The sequence below is a fragment of the Meleagris gallopavo genome, chromosome 2 (assembly GCF_000146605.3).
Source record: "Meleagris gallopavo isolate NT-WF06-2002-E0010 breed Aviagen turkey brand Nicholas breeding stock chromosome 2, Turkey_5.1, whole genome shotgun sequence".
Classification (NCBI taxonomy): Eukaryota; Metazoa; Chordata; class Aves; order Galliformes; family Phasianidae; genus Meleagris; species Meleagris gallopavo.
Genome location: NC_015012.2, coordinates 10,459,038 through 10,479,741, shown reverse-complemented (window position 1 = coordinate 10,479,741; position 20,704 = coordinate 10,459,038). Strand labels below are relative to the sequence as shown.

The window sequence follows — 20,704 nt, the reverse complement described above, 5'->3', positions numbered from 1 at the left end:
CACACAAACACTCATTTGACTGCTTCCAGCAGCAGCAGATTGAGACAGCAAGAGTCCTGGAGTAGAATTTCAGATCCAAGTTAAATTTCTGTCTCTGCCACAAATTCCCTGTGGAAAAACAGGCAAGTCACCTTTTCCATACTCTGCTTGAGTCCCCTCTCCTGCAAAAGGGGTACTGTTCTTGCTTGTCTGTTCAAATTATAAAGCTGTCCTAGCAGGGATTATTTTTAGCTCACCAGCACAAAAACCCAGCTGAGCTGGACTCTGATCTCAGCTGGGCCTTCTCTTTGGCTTTGTAATGTAAGAAGTAAACAAAAAGCAAGGCTGAATCCACATCAGAGCCCAGCCACTGGACAGCATTTGATAGCAGATGAAGCACATTTCCCGAAAACAGCAAGCTGCTGGTCTACAGCTAGAACCAGTCAATGACCTGGGGGATTAAAATGGATCACCAGTGCCTGTAATCGTTTGCAGCTCACTGGTCACCAGTGAATGGACAAATTTCAAATCCAATTCAGATTTCCACTGTCACCAGGCAGTGACAGAGGTGTTTCTCAGGAGTGTAAGTTGAAATGATTCCTCATTCAGCGCTGAGATAGCTGCAAATTACTGAGAGCTACACTCAAGAACGGGAACTCTGCAGTATTCTTTGCTTTATAGAATAAACAAGCTGTTGCATCAAGTCCATGCACAGTCAGGGCTTTCTGTATTCTAAAGGCACAGGAGCTGTTGCTCTGCCCGGATTACCACCCTCAGCATCAGTGACACACCTCCCTGAAATCATTAGTGTTGCATAAATCACAGCAAAATAGTTCTCTCTTCTACAAGCACACTTGACCCTTAATCATTCCCGTTCTGCAGCTACAAAACCCTATTTTATTGAATCCTTTGTTTCTTGCTATTTCAACTGATGCAGTCTCACACAACAGGACATATTTATCAGCTTATCATATTTGACCAGGCTGGTTCTCATCTGCAGTTTTCCAGTACCCGGATGCTGCATACTCCCTAAGCACAATTGCCACCTGTTTCATCCAGCCCTAAAATGCTCTTATTTTAGTATGCCTGACTTACTGCAAACTCACCATACCAGGACTACAGTCTTCTGCATCCAGCTGCCTTGCTACTAGTCCCTTTTGGATGTGCACTCTCAATCAGATCCACTGTTCTGTGCTTGTCTTATTTTCAGCTCTGCTCCACCAAAAAACAGTCAACCAAATACCTGCAGCACCCATTCATTCATTCTATCCTATTTCACCCTCATCATCCCAACAGTCATCTTCACTTCTCTGTGAGTAAAGATACGCTACTCTGTTCAAGGACATGAATCACCTCTTTCTCTCTAATATTGAGTACGTGCTGGATTCCTCAGGATCCACACTTCTCTTGGAAGGATGAAAACCATCTGCTCTTTGTCAGATGGAACAGGAAAACTAGACTCCTAACTTACCATGTTTGTAGAATACAGTGCTCCCTTCCACACACCCTACGCAGCCCAGAAGCTTTATGCTAGTAGAAACATTCTCCCTGATGGAGGGCAGTTTCTCTATGCTATCTCCAGTAACCCAAGCCATTGCATTGCACTAAGATGCAATGTACAAGATGTGCTTCTGCAGTCAGCTGTTAACAGAATATGTACATGACTCTAGAGGTTGTCATCTGCTGAGCTGCTTCTAGGAGAATCCCTGGCCCGTTACAGGTAGGACAAGCTGGATCAGTATAGAGACCTGTTATTTCAACTCTTAGAGGTAACATGCTGAAACAGACCTGTGCTGCAGGTCAGTGGGATGCTCACCTCCTGGTCACAGTGCTGACAGTCTCCATCAGCAACATTAGACCTGGAAGTCTAACAAACCTGAGTAAACTTCAGCAAACATTAGTTTTCCCCTCTAACTTCAAGCAAAAGCTACATACCATAGTAACTACAACAATGGTGAAGCTTGTGCCTCTCCTCCAAAGTCCACTCACAACTCCTAGATCAGAGCAACAAGGCTGTGAAAGTAAACTGCTTTGCAGATGTGATGGGTGAGCATACACTGAAAAGCCAATCCCTGTTTCAGGCATCTGTGAAATTCTGCTTTTGCCCTCCCCAGACAGCCTTTCAAACTGAGTCTCGGCAATATTTTTAAACACTAGATGTCATATTGATGACCAATTGTCTTATCACACCAACTTGTATGTGCTTTTCCGTGTTCCAAGGCTCTATTCAAGGCCACGCTACATGCCAAGTCATATTACCTTAAACTCTTATTGGTCCTTATCAGCAGAATGCTCACGTACACAGTCAATTTCTCATAAATCTCAACATACATCTAGCTGTTGGATAGGAACCTAGGGCATGCAGCAGTTTTCCAGTACTTCCATCACAACTCTGTCTGAAAGCAAACGTGGTGTTATTAGTTACCGGCTGTCCCAGAGTGCCACCCACTGGCCTCCAGTAACACAATCTGTGCTGTGAGTGGTATTTTTCCAAGTAAACGTGTTTCAGACATTGAAGCAGACTGACGCACTCTACTGGCACAGCTAGAAGAAGGCAGCTTCCTGCAAAGCAACCGTGTCACCGACAAAGACTGCTTTATAGCTGCCTTGCTTGCAGTTATTGTGAATTTGCTGACTACAACGTTTGTATAAAACTGTAATTACAAAGTCTTCTGAATGTTTAAATCTGATCAAATCAACTTTACTTAAAATACTGTGTCAAATTTCCCCAAAACCAAACTCAATGAAAAGTTATAAAAAAATACAGACAACCCAAATACTACAGTTGGGTTCAGAAGATCCATGATATAAACAGGATTTTGCTGTCAAGCACCATAAGCAAGGCAATATTACTTTTCCCATAAAACATGAAATAGGTACAAAAGGACACAAAGCAACCACAGATGCTGTGAGTCACAGCCACATTCATCATGACACAACTAGCGTACTAACTGACCCCAGGAAATCTCAGCCTCTTTCCTCTGAATGAAGGAGCCAAAGTAATGGCAGAAGGTGCAGCACACAGTTTTTAAGAAAAGTTTGCCTGCTTGAACACCCAGGACAAGCAGAGTTTCTTTGTTACAGACAGTGCTACCACCTAACAACTCTGTAAGATGTGGTTGCCAAGAGCAGCACAGTGGAGTCCAAATAAATAAGCAGTAGGCTGTGGAAGAGTAAGCAATTGAACAAGCTTGTCTAGCTGAAACCATTTCAAACAGTCTGATCAGAGCATAGCTATGTAGTCTGCTTTCAGCACAATTAGAAGTTCAAACAAAAAAAATATGCTCAAATTTCTCTTTTACTCTATAGAAAGCTGTCTCTAGAAGGACACAAGTAGCTGACCCATACCCTCACACACCAAATGACAGCTACACTGTCATGCCATATTGGAGTACCTAGATTATAGTGGTGAATGCCCAGTTGGCCACACAAAATGTACAGACGTACAGCTTACACAGAAGACTGACAAGGGCTGTGCTTGCAGCAGCCTTGAAGTTTCAAACAGCCTCTTGGTACTAGCAGATGTCGTCAGGATCAATAAAACACAAATGAAGTGCTGTAAAGTGGTTTGAAGGAGTCCAAGCCATCCAGACCTAACACTGGTTTAAGAAAGGTTTGGTTTCCTTGGTGCATAGCATATAGCAACCAACAGTTTAAGAACGCTTCTCAAGCAGCAGCATGATCTCAACTCCCCATATTTCACATCAACATCCACTTCAAGATCAACTCTACTGACCCAAATATACATCTCTAGTGCACAGAATGAAAAGCTCCAGGTGATGAGTAATGTGATAATTCTGTAACTGGAAGCCCTATTATGTCATTTAGATCCCACACAAAGTCTTGTCATAGAGCAACAGCTTGTTTAGTCAGATATCTTTATTTGCTGTATCACCCAAGTGTACAAATACTGAATGTAGTTATACAAATTCAAAATATACTGTAGTAGAAATCCATCTGGGAAATGGAATGTTAAAGATATTTACTTTATAAAATTTCTACACATAAGTCATTCCCACTCGCAACTTTCAAATATCAAGTCTACAACAACAGATTGCTTTGCGATCCTGGAAAATAGGAATTCTTCTCCAAAAAGATTTTCTGCTAGATGAAGAATTGGTCAACAGCAAATTAATTTTTTTTTTTCCCCCCCAACATTTGACTCATTTTGAGTTATCAGTCAACAGGATGTTAGGTACATCCAGACAACTCATATGCAGTTCTGCTCTCATGTATACCAAGGAAGTCAATACATCACTATCAACATATTTAAGTATTAGTCAAATAACCTCAGTGACAATATTTATTTTAAGCTTATGAAATTGAGCCAATAAGTTACCCCAGCCATTGAGTGCAATTGATATTTTTTTTTTTTTAAATTCCTTCACATTTTCAGAATAAGGCTCCTTAGTTCTTGAGCAAGTCAATACAGCTTTGCAGGAGAGACACGTTATTCTGGAAAGGAAGATAATTAGTTTCAGGTGAGTCAGACTGATTGTGTAAATCAGGATTTCAACAATGAAGGAACTTCAAAGATGTCAGGTCCATCCCCAGATTTTGTAGTTTGTGACAGCAATTAAGAGATTGTACTGCAGAAACAAGTATTCAAGCATTGTCAAAAGCAGTCAGTGGCCTGCTCCTCTCTGTAAACCTGCAACTGTGACCTTGTCTGTGGGAAGGAGGAAAAGGACAGGAGACTTGGAACTTTTTTTTTTTTTTTAAAGTGGGCCAAACAGAGCCTTTCCTATATCTAATTTAAGCACAGCACTGAAGTAGCTACCCATAATGAAGTCCAAGGAGTAGAAAATTAGACTCCTTAGACTTCCCAAAAGAGGCTAGAGTTACTTCTTCAGGCTTCCCACTTTGTTCTCTAAATTAGCAGACCCTACAATTAGTATATGCATTCCTACATTAAGATTACAGCATGCAACTTGGCCTCCCCATCTTCCATCAAGTTTGCTCAGCACAGAGTCTCCCTTCACAAAGCCAAACAAAGAGTTGACAGCTAGATCACAAGCTGTAGAACATGCCACATGCCTCAGTAACGCATCCACAGCTGCCTACTATCAGGCATATTCAGGAGGGGTCAAATCCCATAGATGAAGTGGCTTCACAGGAAGTTTAAATGAAAGGGCAGCCTGCTACATGCTAAACTGAGAATTCTTACTCACAGGACAACAGGCCAGCATCCTAGGAGTAACAGGCTGAAAACCTTTGTCCCACAAGACAGTCTGAGACTGCCAGCACTTGTTCATTGTATATACAAATACCTACAGACTTTCAATTCCTTTCTGTCCTCTTCTCTAGGTCTCAAGTTAGAGAACATGACTGTTCTATTTTACAATTGCTAGTCTTAAAAGGAAAGAGCCTACACATAAGTTGTAGGTTGCACATTATTCACTTATCCAAGCTACCTCTTAAATTCTAAAGAACACACCTTTGCATGTTTTATTTCCAGTTCTGCCATTTCAATTAGGTTTTTGCGGAAGGCTGTTATTCTCTTCTGTTTGAAGCTTATCAATTCTGTAGGAAAAAAGCATAAGCACAGATGAGAGATGTACAAAGTAATGACTGAAGTTTCAGTAATGCCCTTTGTGTTTCATATTGTGCAACTCTAGTACAGTGTTTGACCACAAAAAGATTTAAGAGCCAAGTCTCACTGTTTCTAGCCAGAATATGCACTGAATCACACAATAGTGCAATCTTAGTAGACAAGTTGCCTATCTGCTCTGAAATAGAAGGGTTTTGTAGGAAAACAACACGAATAAAACAGTGAGCCACATAAGCTCTGGGAGAGGCTGGAGCATTTGGAAACCAGGAATAGGAAGAAAGTTGTGTGCAACCTGAAGGTACATTTCTCTTTAATACTGGCCAAAAGCATACAACTAAGCAGCAGCATTTGAGATTTGCTATTAGGCACTCAGCAGCACCAGCACAGAGAAAAAGCCTGATTCCACAGTTGTTTGGTGTGGAAGCTAAGAACAAGAGTTCAGTCTAGAAAGCAAATGAGGGCTTTTATTATGTTTAAGTTGTCTAGTACAGACATGGCTCAGCTTCAGACAATCATTCTTCTGAAGGTACAGCTGCATGAGTTTTTACATACACTTACACAGTCCCTAAGAATTTCAGACTACTTGCTACAGGAGAGTGTTCAGAGGACTACAGCTGTTCAAGGTCACATTGAAACCACAACTGCATTAACATCTCCCTTGAGGATAAGTACAGCAAAGTCTTTTTCACCTTGTTTTGCAGATTCTGAAATCTTTTCAAACTTCTGGTAACAATCCTGTTGATGTGCCTCAGCCAGATTGACATCCTTGCTCTTTAGCCTGGCTTTGTCTAAAGCTTTGTTTGAATTTTCATAACCAACAAGAGCCCTTGCACGTCTGTACAGAAGATCCTGAAAGCAGACAGGAATAACATGTAGAAATCTTAAGAGGACCGCAGTCCAAATTGAGATACAACTACTTTAGCAGGAGGTTTCACTTCTTCCAGCACTAGATTATGCTTTTTCTAACAAGCTGTTCTAACACTCTTTACTCTTAGCAAAGCAGCAGAAGTGTTTTACCAGTACAGTATCACATGCTCAAGACAGTGATTTATGTCTTAATCAAGGAAGCCTGAGGGCTATTTTAGTCATGATTACTCCCTTTAAAACAGTTTCATCCTTCTGTAAGGTGGGCGTCCCCACCGAGTAGTAATACACTACCTGTTGGATGCCCAGACTCCAATAGCTGTCACGTGTTTACCACATAACCATATGAAAGGGCTCCAGTACTTGGGATTTGCTTAAGGATTTTTAATTTGTCATCAACATTTTTAATGGGTTATAAACACTGGAAGTATCAGAATACTGGGAACTGAAACTCAATTGACTCTAAGTCCCAAGAATCCATTGAGTTGTGGCCAAAGAAGACAACAGTATCCCAAGGTACATTAAAAAAGAACATGGCCAGCAAATAGGAGGTTCTCCTCCCCCTCTACTCTATCCTACGTGAGGACACACTGGAGTACCGTCTCCAATTCTGGGCTCCTCAGTTCAAGAAAGTCAGAGATCTCCTAGAAGGAGTCTAGCAGAGGGTGACAAAGACAGTTAAGGGCCTGGAGCATCTCCCATAGAGCTTCTTGACTGTCAGAGTGACAAAGCACTGAAACCAGCTGCCTAGAGAGATTGTCGAGTCTTCTCCTCTGGAGATATTCAAGACTTGTCTGGACACTACCCTGTGCAACATGCTAAAACAGGTTCCCTGTAATAAGTAGGTTGGACTCAATCTCTAGATGTCCCTTCCAACTCCTACAATTCTGTGATTCTGAGTTCTTTACCTCTACAAGCCAAAGAAACTGGCTAGACGTCTTAACTGTTTCATAAGTGGACTAGGCAGTAGTTGCATACATAGTTTCTATATTCTGCTGTCATTCAAAAGCGCCAAGTTTCTTAAGTGAGACAAGGATCTCCCTTCCTATCTTCTCAAAGCACAGAGATAACTGAGTCACAATTCCATAAAAATAAGCTTCACAAAGAAAAGTTCTCACCTTAGCAGCATCTATATTGAGCATGTAGTACCTCAACAGTTCAGAGAGCTTTAAGTCTTCATCAGATGAAACTCTACTCTCCACCTTCTGCAGAAGAGATTATAGAATCTGCATGTAACAGGACAGTGTCATCCAGACTTACAGATTTGTGTTATTTTTACTTTTCCCAAAGCTTCTCTTACCCTGAGTTTCTCAAAGAGTTCAGCAACTTTCAGCAAGTACCTCAGGGAGGAAAATGCATAAGCATTAGATATAGATGTAGACAAGAGATTCAAAAGATGGTCTAGGTAGAAACACGGACAAAAGGTTTAATGCAAGAGGTGCTGGATTCCTTTTTAACAGAGTTGAGCAACTGGACACCATTTAAAGTAATAACAAACAAGTAGCATTAACAATCTTGTAAAGAATTTCCCACTGCTACTCTCCAAGAGTGATAGACTATTTTGTTGGGTTTTTTTTTTTCCAGCTGTAAACTGCATTAACAAGGCTCAGTACATTGTTATCATGATAATTTATCTTAGAATGACCAGGCTTCCACAAGGTGAAAAAAAAACTATTTTTGAACTTTAGAGGTTCTAGTGTAAGCTGGAAATGTATTTAATACATCAGAATACAGGGGTGTAACTCTTCCTATATTCTCTGAGTTTGTGACATGAATAAAATTCAGGGCTTCTATACTGAAGAAGCTTTGAGCAGTACAATTCAGCTCTGCCGCATAAGTGGGAAGAGATCAGTTAGGTAATAAACAGTGCAGCTGATATTCTTTCCTCTGATGTACCAGGGGAAAGAAAGTTTCAATGCCATTTGTGCGGAATTCAAGAAACTCAAACTAGCTATGACTCACTCCCTGGATTTTCTGAAAATTTAGAGTACCCAGACTCAGAATGTTATGAGCAATTAGCATTACTTACTTTTTGATAACTGTAGGTTCTTCTAATGCCAGGCTGTTCAAGCAAGCTGAAGTATAAATATAGTCATCTGCAATATCTGCAAGAACAAGAGAAGGTTTTCAGGCTACAGAAATCACTAAATCCAGTGAGACTGCAGGTCTTTAGAAAGGTCTTTGAAAAGATTCACTTTTACGAGATCTTGTCATCTTATCTGCTTTTGCACATGCATCCTTGATTCTGTTGTGGTAGTTTACAAGAAAAGTCTTCTCTTGCTCAAAAAAGTCATCTACTTCCTGAAAGAGAGTATAACCTGTTAAGTTACTTTACCACAGAACACAGGCACTTTTCTATTTAAGGAAGGGTCTAAACAAACATCATTAGCTACCTGAGTTTTATGCCTGTCAATCTCTACTGAAAAGTAGAGTTCAAGGAAAGACCTTGAGAATTTCTAAATATTTGGTAAGATTTTTGGTTTTTTATTTTTACACATTGAAGCAAAGATGGATTTGACACAAAACTACTCAGCACTGCAGGCTGTCTGAAGTAACCAGAGAGCCCTCAAGGCTACTAACAGCTGTTACAATTTCATTTCCCAGACCTTTAACAGCACAGTAGCTGAATATTAAGCAGTTTACAGGCTTATTTTAAATCCATACAACACACATGTACTGTAATACCAGCTTCATGACATGGTGTTTAGGATAACAAGTCTATTAGAAAGAGCTACCATGGCAACAAGGTAGAAAAGCTGAAGTTGAACCACTTCAGGAGTGTCTCATATTTTATTTTAACCAGTAGGAGCAGAAATCATAACTAATGTTTTATTCAGACCACTGAAGTAGACAAAAGCATGTTTGCTGAAGGGAAGCTCTTCCCAGCAGGATCAGGTGTTAGGGCAACTCTTGCACATAAGGTTCTTGAAATATACTCCAGTTTTTAGCAATCTATACCCTCAGTGTCTTTTATTTATTTAAAGTCAAAAGGCTACTTTGCACACCTTGGGACAGCAGTAAGGTTTGCAGTAGTAACTCTAAGCCTCACATACATTAAGCCTAAAGCACATAAGTGATGTCCCTTAAGAAATAAGAAGCAATCAAGAATAAAGCAAATAGGAGGTAAACCAACTACCTTACCTTGACTCCAGACAAGAGGATTTCATCTGCACTCTTTACCACACTTTTTAGAAGGAAACCAAGCATCTCTTTCGTGTTTTTCCTCCGAACACTCAGCTAGAAGAGAGGCCAAGACAGCTTCAAATTAATCCAGGATGGATGCAGGGAGAAGATGACTACTTTAACAGAATATTAACATCACTTATGTCTAACCTATGACAGAGCAGCCTGATTTAGAAGCTCTCCTTAACACCCCTGTAAGTTCTATATAAGATGGTACGGGTAACAAATAGCTTTACTAGCAGTTCAACTACTCCACAACACAGATTTTTCTCATTCCCAGAAACAGCTCAGCTTCTCCCTAGGTAACACTGATCAGCATCCACCACTTACAAGGTACAAAACAAATGCAGTACTAACTTCAGCACACCAATATTCTTCATTTTAAAGGATCATGAAAGGGACAGCAGAAACACACCTGCACAGTATTTGTTCCTAAGATCCAAGGACACATCAAGTTGGCTTCCTAACTTGAATACAGTTAAGAAATGCAGCAAAGTGACCTAAAGACATGCCTTTATCTTTCAATCATTTCACAGAACTACTACTGGCAACATCTTGCTGACACTGAGGTAGATTTATATAACATTCTAACCTAACCACACAGAAGAGTGGCAGCACTTGTAACACCCTGCCTCACATGCAAAGTTGAAAGTGTCTTACATCCTGGTCATACTCCAAGAAGACACAAAAATTGTGATCTTTGCTGAGCACAGGGTGAGAAGAAATCCGCTGAAGGAAGATTTCATGTGATGACACGGTCTTCTTGAAGACAGCGAGGTATTCACTGAAAGAAAAAAAGACTGAGATCCATCTGCAACTCCATTGTACAAAGAATTGCTTCAAGTTTTCCAGTAAAAGTATTCAGTGTGCCTCTGAAATAGCCAGCTAGCAATTGAGAAGCTACTTTCAGTCTGTAACCAGGAAATTTTCCAGATTTGAGAGAAGCTTGACCTACTCCCAAATTCCAGGATTTTACAGAATATCAGACAGCAGCACCTTCAACATCAGTTACCACTAAATATATTGCTCTCCCAGAAGGCTTCTTTACGTTCAGCCCTTAGCAGCAAACTCACTCTACTTACGCTTCTAGCTCTTGCTTCATTTTGGCAAACTCTTCTTTGGTCATAGACACTTCTCCTTCCCCTAGTTTCTGCATCTTCTCTCTGGGACCATCAAAGTCAGGCTTGGAAGGGGCTGGAGGTATCTAGCAAAGGAATAATTGGTTAGGGATAGACAGTAACAATCTTAAGCTTTACAAAGTTACTTCTAGCAATCTGTAGGAGGCGGTCTTTTTGCATGGTCATGTCAAGCCAGCAAGGCTCTGCAACCAGGAAGCTTAGATGCTTAAGTCATCTCCCTCCAGCTCTGTGCTACTCCTGCACTTAGAAGCCAAATAAGAGAAAAATACCTCAGTATTTTTCTGCTGCAGCAATTGAATAATCTTAACACAAGAGAGACGACTTAATGGATCAGTCTCCTGTGTCACCTTCAGGCAGATACTAGTCCCACTGTGGTGTCAGAGACTGAGGTCTGTTTTGCTGCTCCCAGCCAATCTACAGGGAAAGTTAACACTAGAGCTATACCACTCGAGTGAGTAACTAAAGCAGAAGAAAGCATAAGGAATAACCATGTCACGAAACACTAACAGCAGTAGTAAAAACAGACTTTGTCTCTTTACTAATTTCCACATTAAATTACCACAAAACTCTGTTTAGAATCACATTTTCCAGGAACTACTTACAATGAGTCCTGCATACTCCTCAGTTTCACTGAGTGTGTCATGCAGCCACACAAAATCTTCATGCTGCCTTGTAACTGAAAACTCGGGACTTTGAAAAGCTGGCAGTGTAGTCTGGAAGAGAAGATAAGGAAGCCTCACTGTTTTGTAAATGAGCGCTTTTAGAAACAGTTCTATTTTCAAAGGAAGCTATTTTGCCTAGTAAGAGCCTCGCCTACTCCTTTTCAGCTGAGCTGGCACTCAAATGAGAGCCTTACTAAGAATGTTATTTGAAGAAAAGGCACTGCTGTAGAACAGCATTCATACAGTTTATTTTGTGGCACCTCGCAGTAGCTGCCTTCCCCCCAGCCTCCAGCCTTCCCAGACTCAAGCTACTTTATTTATGTATTTTAAGTAAAGCCAACCTAGTGTATCAGTTACCTTGTCTCTAAAGGGAGCGTTCAAGTCTTAAGTATAAAAGTTTGTCTTTATACCCTCAGGCTATCTTTAAGTGGAAAAGCTCCATTTAATTAGATTTTCCTCATTGCCAAACCCACCTTTGAAGGTATGCTCATTACAAATACATAGGTTACTTGCATCATATCTACAAAGAGCACTTTCTAGCCCCGTTATCTTACCTTAGTATGTACCGTGAACTTCACTTTGTCCTTTTCACTCAGAGCATCAGGTATATCAATTTGAAGAGAAGGATCAACATTCAGGTCTACAGATACAGACCTCAGCTGCAACAGAATTCACAAAACAAGCTCTGGTCAAGCATCGAGTAGGGTTAGTGAAGCTAAATTGGTCACTGGCATTGTCAACAAGAACCACATTGCAGCAGACTGCTGCCTCAAGGAGCAGCATACACAGAGGTATAACAGCCTCAACACAACCCTCTCTTCCAAATGCATAAAATAAGAAGAGTGTTACTTAAGAGCCCACAGACCCAACTGTTAGGGAATACACACAGGGTATTAGTGAAGTATTCCTAAAAAGAAGCATCTTCCCTCCAGCACTTCTCCAGCTTATTTACTTAAGTACATCAAGCCAAAGTCTATTAAATCATTTAAGGGAGTAACAACACTAATAGTTCTCCTCATTCTCTATCTCCACAATATATGGAAGAACAGCTCTTAAGAGCCTAGTCTTGTGATTTGTTTCCTTATCTTTACATCAGACAGCTGCTTTGGCACAAGAATTAAGTGATTTTTATCCACCATAGAGGACAACCCATAGACAAAAACTGGGTGCTTCCTCCTCTGGCTCAGATTGGTCACTGCTGTCTCTCTGACCTCCCAAGACTACTGCACACGAAGTTAGATTCCACAGTGGCACTTCTACTAACTGTTCTAACAGTTGTAAAGGTTTCTTTGCCCCCAGGGAAAAATGGAGCAGATGCCTAAAACCTCCTTAGACTCCCAAAAGTCTAAGATCCAAGTGTTTGCCAGAAACAGGACAAGAACCCAAGAATACTGGAGTACTAACCCTGCATCAGTATAATCTTATTTTCAAAGTACCTGGCATCAAGTTAATAGCTGCTGGAATGCACACGTGCTATTTAAAGAAAGTCCCCATGAGCTAGAATGAGAACTAGTTTCAGAGATACCTGAACTTTGCTTTATGAAAGCTATTTATACTTGTAACTACAAGTCTCTACCTCTCCTGAATTCAAGTCTTACCATACCTAGACAGAGACTTTGCCTGGCAACATTTTAGTGCTATTTGCTTCTACCTGGAGAACCTATGAAGAGGTTTCTGAGCATGCTATGTGGATGCGCTCCAAATAAACCCTTAACAGGAGACTGCAGAGCATATCAGGTTCAAAGACCAGACTTGCCTTCCCACTAATTCAGACAGAGGCTTTAAACAGATCCAATGCCTTCCTTAGCAGGAGACACTTCTTTCCAACAGCTTAAATCAAAATATCATTTCAATTGTGCTTAATTTTTTCTAGAGCAGTGGAGTAGCCTTCTCATTCAAAGATGTAAGGGGAGAAGGAGCTCTGAGCTCAAGTCACAGCCCTGCAGATATTCCTTATGAGGACAATGGTTTTGGACTCACAGCAGATGAGGCTGAGGCAATCATCACTATGCTTTGGGATACCAGGGAAGTGGCCAGGTTGTGCTGAATCTTACTGTTTTAGAGCACAAGCTTTAGTCATTTTCTCCCTCTTGTTTATGAATTGAGCATCCTTCAATTATTTATACTACACTCCTACGTGTACCTACATGTTCAGGGCAAACAGTCACAGACAGCTACGTGATCTCAGCAGGAAGCAAAGGATTTTAAGCATATCCAGCATAGATAACTGATGAGTATCGATACATGCATCCAGTTCCTACATCAAATAGATGCAGTGATCTAGATATCAAGAAATACAAGCTATTGCTATCAAGAACACAAGCTGCTACCAATTTCAGACATCTATTCTAGAAGCCAGCAATAGCCCCAACCTACATTATATGGTGGTTCTTGCATTACAAATCTTGTCTCGTAAGAGGCTCTTCCCCCAGCACTGCAGTCTAACAAATCATTCTTATTTCCTGCGTAAGGGAGAAACTGCTGATCAAGGTCACAACACAGGAAGTTTGCTGAAGAGCAACTGTCAGAGCCGGGCCAAATCCCGAAGCTATCCTTTAGAGATTATTTTGCATGCATTACCAGAAAAGCAAGAGCTGGGCTGAGGCAATGCTGCTTCACCACCCTGCAGCATATTGGCTAACAGAAGCCAGGAACCTGCACACACCACCTGCTAACTACAAGATCCAGCAGCAAACCCACAAGGAAATAGCACTAGACAGCATCTGAGCAAGGCCATCATACTACAGATTGCTTGAATGCTGCTTTAAGCTTCTGTGTAAAGCTACATAAGAACTGACGAGAGGTTGTCCTTTTTAAGTTGAAAGCTTCACTTCCAGGAGCTTTGGAAACTTCCCTCCCTCTCATCTGGCCATCTGTAAACTGAAATCCAGACCCGGCAGACAGCAAGTCTCCCCACTAGCCTGCAGAGGACAAACTGCCAGGGTGGCATGCAGCTGCATCTAGCCAGGCTGCTGCTGGCTAGACTCCAGCTATCACTAATAGTTACTGGTAGCAGATATGCTCAGGTCCCCATACCTAAGAGAGAGATACCCCAAACACTGCTTACAGAGCACATCCTGTAAGGGCAGCCCTAGCAGCCCAGACACTGCTCAGCTCTGAATGTATGAGACTCCTGGCACCGTGGGGACCCCAGCTACAGAGTGAGGCTGCTAATCACACTCCTCTGCATGCACACAGCTCTCCCTAGGAAGGCACAGATGAAGCATCACAACACAGAGGTGTGGTTCAAACATCACCAACAGCAGCCTCACCACTCCACTCAAGTACTAGAGGAAGGCTAGGTAGAAGGCCACCATTCAGGGAATAGTTTCACAAGGAGCAGAGCTTGAAGTTTGTTGCCATCTGAATGAAAGGCAACTTTCAGAATTCCTAGCTGCTTTAATTCCAGATAACACCAGCAGCCAAAGCAGTGAGAAGCAGCCCCTCTTACTGTGTTTTGCATCCTGCTTACTTATCTCCACTGTCCAAACAGAATCAGCAGAACTAACAATACAAACTGCTGAGTCTGTGAAAAGCATGATAAGCTAAAGGAAACTGCCTCCTCTCAGCTAAACTACAGGAAAGGTTACACAAACCAGCCAGTCCTCAACTTGGGAGCTTTCTTAAGTGTCACAGAGGAAGTAACCTGTGATTAGATGCCATCCTCAGCTCTCCATGCCCAGTGGTTGCCTGCGCAGGAAGTGGAGATGAATGTATGGATGTAAGATGGTGGTGTTTTGTCAGATTAAAACAATTCAGCAAGAACATGCAACCTACAACTTCAGAACTCCCCAATAATGCTACTTAAGCAGAGCTTAGTGCTCCAGCAGGGCCTCATTTACAAAGAACAACTAGGAGTCAACAGCAGTACGCCTCAGCAGTACATACAGACACACAGCCCACAACAGGAGGGTCCAAAAACCAGAACAATAATCAAGAACTAATTGCTGAAGAAGTCTTGCACCTTCTCCTGCCCTAAACATCTACTGTAAACACATAACTATCTAGCCTATGCATAAAGATCACTGCAGGCTGAAACATCAAGCATTTCATTGTTGGAGAGTAGCACGGGATTATCAACTCTATCCCAAGCCTTAGCATCAGGCCTTTCAGGAATATGAAACTGAGGATCAGAAAGCCACCGGTCTATTCTAGCCCCACGAAGGTCACTGTGGCTTCTAACTCCAGGTCAGAGATCTTTCGGATTACACAGTCATGGCAGAAAGGCTCTACACTACAAAGAGAGCATTCACATAGCCCAGCTTTGTGCAGATCACCGTTTCCCCATAGCGTTTTTCCACTGAACTGGAACCAAGGAGCTCTTCTCCCCCCACCTCCTCCTCTGCCCACCCAAACTTATCAGCTCTATAAGGCACTAAGCCAGAGAGCACCCAGAGCAGGTGCTCTACGCTAATGTCTGATCTCAATACAATCACCTGCCCTGGCTGCACCAGCAGTTCATCTTTCAGGATACGTTTGCTATCACTCCTCTTACACCCATCCCATAAGCAGCAATGAGAAAAAGTCACAAGCAGGCTGCACAGAGCCTTCTTTCATCTTCAGATCCCAAGGCTTGTTCCTTTACCGTATCAGGCACCCAGCCCAAGATCTCCCTGGGGAACTACCCTAGTTGAGCCCCCCAGCCTAACCACTCTTCTCCATCAGGACGCATTTCACAGCTAGAACATCATTGCTTCCCCTCTACAGTGAGTGGAACCAAGATTCCCCATCTCAGCAACCAGAATCTAGTCTGTTCTCCCTCACACCCTCAGTACCAGGGGTATAAGAACAGAGCTCAGCAGCTGGTGAAAGCATGCCTCACTTAGAACAGAGAGGTGCTAAAGATGGTAGCTCCTGGAGCAGCACAGCAGGGAAGCAGCTGAATTGGGCTGAAAACTTGAACACTCCAACTAGCAGGGCACAGCATCCCTACTTTCATCTTTTATTTCCCTTCCTCACAAAGGATTTTAGAAATTTATGGTTTGCAGCAATTACAGCAACTTTTACAGTACTGATACCTCCAGCATCTCATATCTCTTTACCACCGTATACTGGGACCCTCAGGACTTTACGCGGATTCAAGAAAATCTGATTCCTGTTCAGTAAAGATACCAACCACCATAGCTCCTATTTAGCCTGACTTGGCAATTAGAGCAGAACATCACACAAAGCTCTCCAGAAAAACAGATAATCATCACATTGATTGCTTCAAGCTTCAGAACACATATTATGGTACTAATGAGAACACTATGATAAATCACTTAATCTCAACACTAAAGAGAAAAGATAGCAAGGAGATTGTTACTGACCAATCCAGGCAGAATTTTACAGCAGTTTTTCTACTGCTTAAAGAAGAAAGTTGGATCACCACAGCGCTGATCATCACCTACTCAGGCTTCAACTTGACAAACAAGTTTCTGATCAGGCCTCATTCAGCACAAGCACATCTTCATACTTGCAAGCTCCCAGTGGAAGGAAACATCCTCAGCCACAGAAGCTGCCTGGTTCTGGCAAGCATCCCAAGCTTTAGAGTCACATTCTTTGCAATTTAGCATTAGTTTTGTTGAAGTGACTCAGTCACTTCTCCATTCTAACAAAAGAATCTGCCAGTGCAAGCAACTGCATACAACATTTGACTGGTAGTGAAATAAGAATTCATATTCATTCTCAATGTCAGATTAATCCACAGGTTTCCAGCATAACTTGGCTTCCAGAAGGAACAAGTAATACTTCAATGAGAGCTTACACTTCACAGAACCTTACACAAATTATCAGCTGCAGCCAGCTCCCCTCTTACTGACTGTCACCTTGCTGTCAACCTGCAGCCACAAATAGAAGTAATTACATCTGCCACTACCCAGCAGCCACTTTTTTTTTTTAAAAAGTAGTTTAGTTAAACCAGTTTAAGTGCTCTCTCAAGGCCACTAGAATATCATGATGTTTCTGTAGAGTAGTTTCTATAGAGCTTTCAGTTACAGAATGCCTTGTTTCAATACCCAGGAGTTAACCAGCAGCCCTTCAAGTAACTGGCCAGCACACATTCAGTATTACTTCCTAGAATTGCATTTCAGTCATATTCAGCACAAGTAACTTAAGATTCCTCTTAATCAAGACACTAAAAATATGTCTGAAAGCACGCTACATGTGCACAGCAAAGAGCCAACACAGCAGATGAGCAGCTTTGATTTCACAGCCTTTAGGACAGAACTGCTATTATTTCTCTGGCATTTAGTTGAAATAGTCCTGAAGTTGTCCAAGTTACAAGAAGCCTGCTTGTTTTCCTGGTTATGTGTATGCTTTACATTGCTACTTACACTACAGAAAACTCTCCCAAATCTGTGATTTTTGTACCACACGGCTCCAGTGGGGCAATTATTTCATTATTCCCTCTTAATCTTTGTTTTAAGCAAAGCAGCAGCTTAGTTTATTCCCAGTGAGATGCTATTCCTCACTGAGTGCAGAGCTTTCCAATCAAGCAGAAAGGCAAGACAAGGGAAATGGTTTTACATTGAAGGAGGGAAGATTTAGGTTGGATGTCAGGGGGAAGTTCTTTACTGTGAGAGTGGTGAGGTGCTGGAACAGGCTGCCCAGAGAGGTTGTGGATGTCCCCGTCCCTGGAGGTGTTCAAGGCCAGTTTGGATGGGGCCCTGAGCAGTCTGGTCTAGTATTAGTTAAGGAGACTGGTGACCCTGCCAGCAGCAGGGGGGTTGGAGCTTGATGATCCTTGAGGTCCCTTCCAACCCAAGCCATTCTGTGATCCTGTGAAAGCAGGCACTATGGTTAGAGCACCTGTTGCCACTGGCTGTGCAATAAGCTCCCTGATCATTCTGCTCTCCTGTGAGAGGGATCCCAGACTCACTCTTCTCTCAAGTGGTCAAACAGCCCTCAACAGAGGAAAGGATTTGTGGGAAGGATACTGCCAGCATTCAGGGCTCCCATATTTCAAGACAAAGCCTCTAACTCATCTTGCTCCAGCTAGCAGCACATAGGAACTCCCTTCACTCCAGGAATCAAGCACCAGCTTTGCAACACAAGCCAAGTCTACCCTGCCATAGCAATTTGCCTGCAGAGCACAGCCTGAGGCGAAGTACTTCCAGTCTGTATTTCATCTATAACATGAAGTATGCCGAGCTAAGATGGAAATTGTGCAACAGAAGCAAGCCCCTAATCTATACTCAGCATTTCCAAGAATGCTTTGCCAACCTCCCATAGTGACGCCAGAAACAGTAAAAGGGACTCTACAACACATGCAATCTTCATCTCCTGTGGATCTGAGATCCTGTCAGTAGTCCAAACCACTAGGCCAGCTTTATAGACTCTTATAGACTGGACAGCACACTAATCCTATTCAGTAACTTTCACCTTGCTAGTAGTTGATCTCCCTATAAAGTGTTCTCTTGCAGAGCAAAAGACCTAGTAGGCAACTTCTTTCCAGAGCATCTTGCAGAAGTTGGCTAGAACAGAGAACTGCCATTCAGAAGTGCTAACAGGAGGTCCCCAGCAAAAGCCTAGCGACATAATATTTCTTCTTCCGCTAACATTGTGAAGAAGAGCAGCCACAACACTCACTCTCACTATTTTGATAACAGTATTTTGAACACCCAAATCTGCAGTTGAATAATCAAGCATTTGAACAAATTCAGTATATTCACACAAGCTTTGCCTGGCAGTCCCACTGCTTGCTTCGCTTTTTGAAGTGCCTTTTCCTCTCCATTATACTATCTTTCCCACTGCAATTCCAATCCCCCTTATCCTACCGACTCTCCCTTCCTCTTCCTATATATCTTGACACTCTTCTGCTTTACTTACTCAGGGTCAGTTTTTAGTTTATACACACCAACAATTCCTACTCAAGGTTAGCACATAGTAATGTTTCCTTCACAGACAGAAACTTAATCTACTGCCCACATATCTAAACAGGAACAGACAAGATAGCTACGTTTCTATTTTCACTGCAGCTGCTGGAATCCCAAGACAGTCTTACTACCTGAATAGCTAGTTAATCTTTGGTCATTTACTGCGGGAGTTTAAAGCTACTTGAACCCTTAGTGGGAACATTTTCCCCTCCCTTTGGTGTTCCTGCCCATTATGTTAGAAAGGCAGATTAATACACAGTTACTCATTGCTGCAAGACAGCTGATGTTTTATTTTCTCACCTGCAGATTCTGCAGCCTACAAAGGCTTTCACTCACTACTCTCAAGTGACAGATACTTTATTGAATGTTTGTCATTTAACGCATAGCAGATAGAAGTAGCAGCTGATTCGCAATTCAAAGTGAAGAACTAGAAAGCAAGACACTTAAGATTCTGTCAGTTCAATAGATCGTTTGTTTTAAAAGTTTCATGTTCTAGGGAAGCAGATAGAAGAGGTTATTTAACAAGATTGTTCAAGGCAGATGTATTTTTTTACATCTGGGAGGGACCTTAAATTCAATCCAGTCCCAACCCTCAGACATGGGCAGGACTGCCTCCCACCAGCTCAGGGTGCCCAGGGCCCATCCAACCTGGCCTTGAGTATCTCCAGGGATGGGGCACCCACAGCCTCCATGGGCAGCTGCACCAGAGCCTCACTATCTCTGAGTAAAAAATCTCTTCTTTATATCTAATTTAAGTCTCCCCTCCTTTAGAGGGGGCATTTCTAGCCTTTCAAGTCTTTTAAGGCACCTCCCAGAAGGTTGGAGAGAACACTGAGAAGACAACCCTTAACCAGCAAAAACAGCTTGAAGCACAATTCATCTTCCAGTGAGTTCAGTTTAGGCATAATGCAAACTATATTCAGATCCAGCATTACAGAGGCTGGCCAGGCAGCTGACCCCTGCTGGAAGGTTGCCTTTCCTTCCACCCGGGGTGTTGCAGGCAGCTATTAAGGCATACAGACTAAACCAGGCAGACCACTTGGTAAAAGAGGCATCTCTAAGCACTGCCTGCACGCACTCCCATTAAACACCTCACGAAGTTCCCGTCTCAGCTTTTAAGCTGCACTTCCTCTGAAACATCGCCCGAACGCAGCAAATCATCCCACACACACTCAGCGCCGAGACCTGAGCGCTCACTCTGGGCTTCGACGTCCCAAGGCAGCACCTCACGGAACGCAAAACCAAGTCGGTGCCCGACACGACAGCCAGAGCGGGAGAGAGGGAGGCACAGCCCAATGACAGCTGACAGCCCTTCAGCGCAGGCCACCGCCTGGGACCGCACCTCACAACGCCGGCAGCCTGGCGGAGCAGGCCCAGCGCACGGCGGCCCAGCTCCCAGCACCGCGCGGCACTGCCCCCTCACCTTGCTTTGCGCGCCGTCCCGAAGCAGAGCCATGTTTCCGTACCGCC

General features: G+C 42.6%; 1 protein-coding gene across 1 annotated transcript; it reads right to left on the bottom strand.

Annotated features, from left to right (window-relative positions):
• Positions 1-3,840: 3,840 nt before the first annotated feature.
• On the bottom strand, positions 3,841-20,698 carry SNX5 (sorting nexin 5). Its single transcript, XM_010706572.2, has 13 exons — positions 20,658-20,698; positions 11,933-12,037; positions 11,319-11,429; positions 10,660-10,781; positions 10,238-10,361; positions 9,536-9,631; positions 8,590-8,695; positions 8,424-8,499; positions 7,695-7,734; positions 7,513-7,599; positions 6,220-6,379; positions 5,417-5,502; positions 3,841-4,434 (listed from the first exon to the last, which is right to left on the bottom strand). Exons 1-13 carry the CDS (start codon positions 20,688-20,690, stop codon positions 4,387-4,389), a joined length of 1,194 nt encoding a protein of 397 aa, XP_010704874.1. The 5' UTR covers positions 20,691-20,698; the 3' UTR covers positions 3,841-4,386.
• Positions 20,699-20,704: the final 6 nt, after the last annotated feature.

What these genes read in the sequence shown, in the direction of transcription:
- SNX5 (XM_010706572.2), bottom strand. Translation starts at nt 20,690, where the DNA reads ATGGCTCTGCTTCGGGACGGCGCGCAAAGCAAG. An exon ending in TCCTCTTGTCTGGAGTCAAG is followed by an intron (nt 8,696 to 9,535) that starts GTAAGGTAGTTG and finishes ACTCTCTTTCAG; the next exon opens with GAAGTAGATGACTTTTTTGA. An exon ending in TGGAAATAAAACATGCAAAG is followed by an intron (nt 4,435 to 5,416) that starts GTGTGTTCTTTA and finishes CTTCCTTTCCAG; the next exon opens with AATAACGTGTCTCTCCTGCA.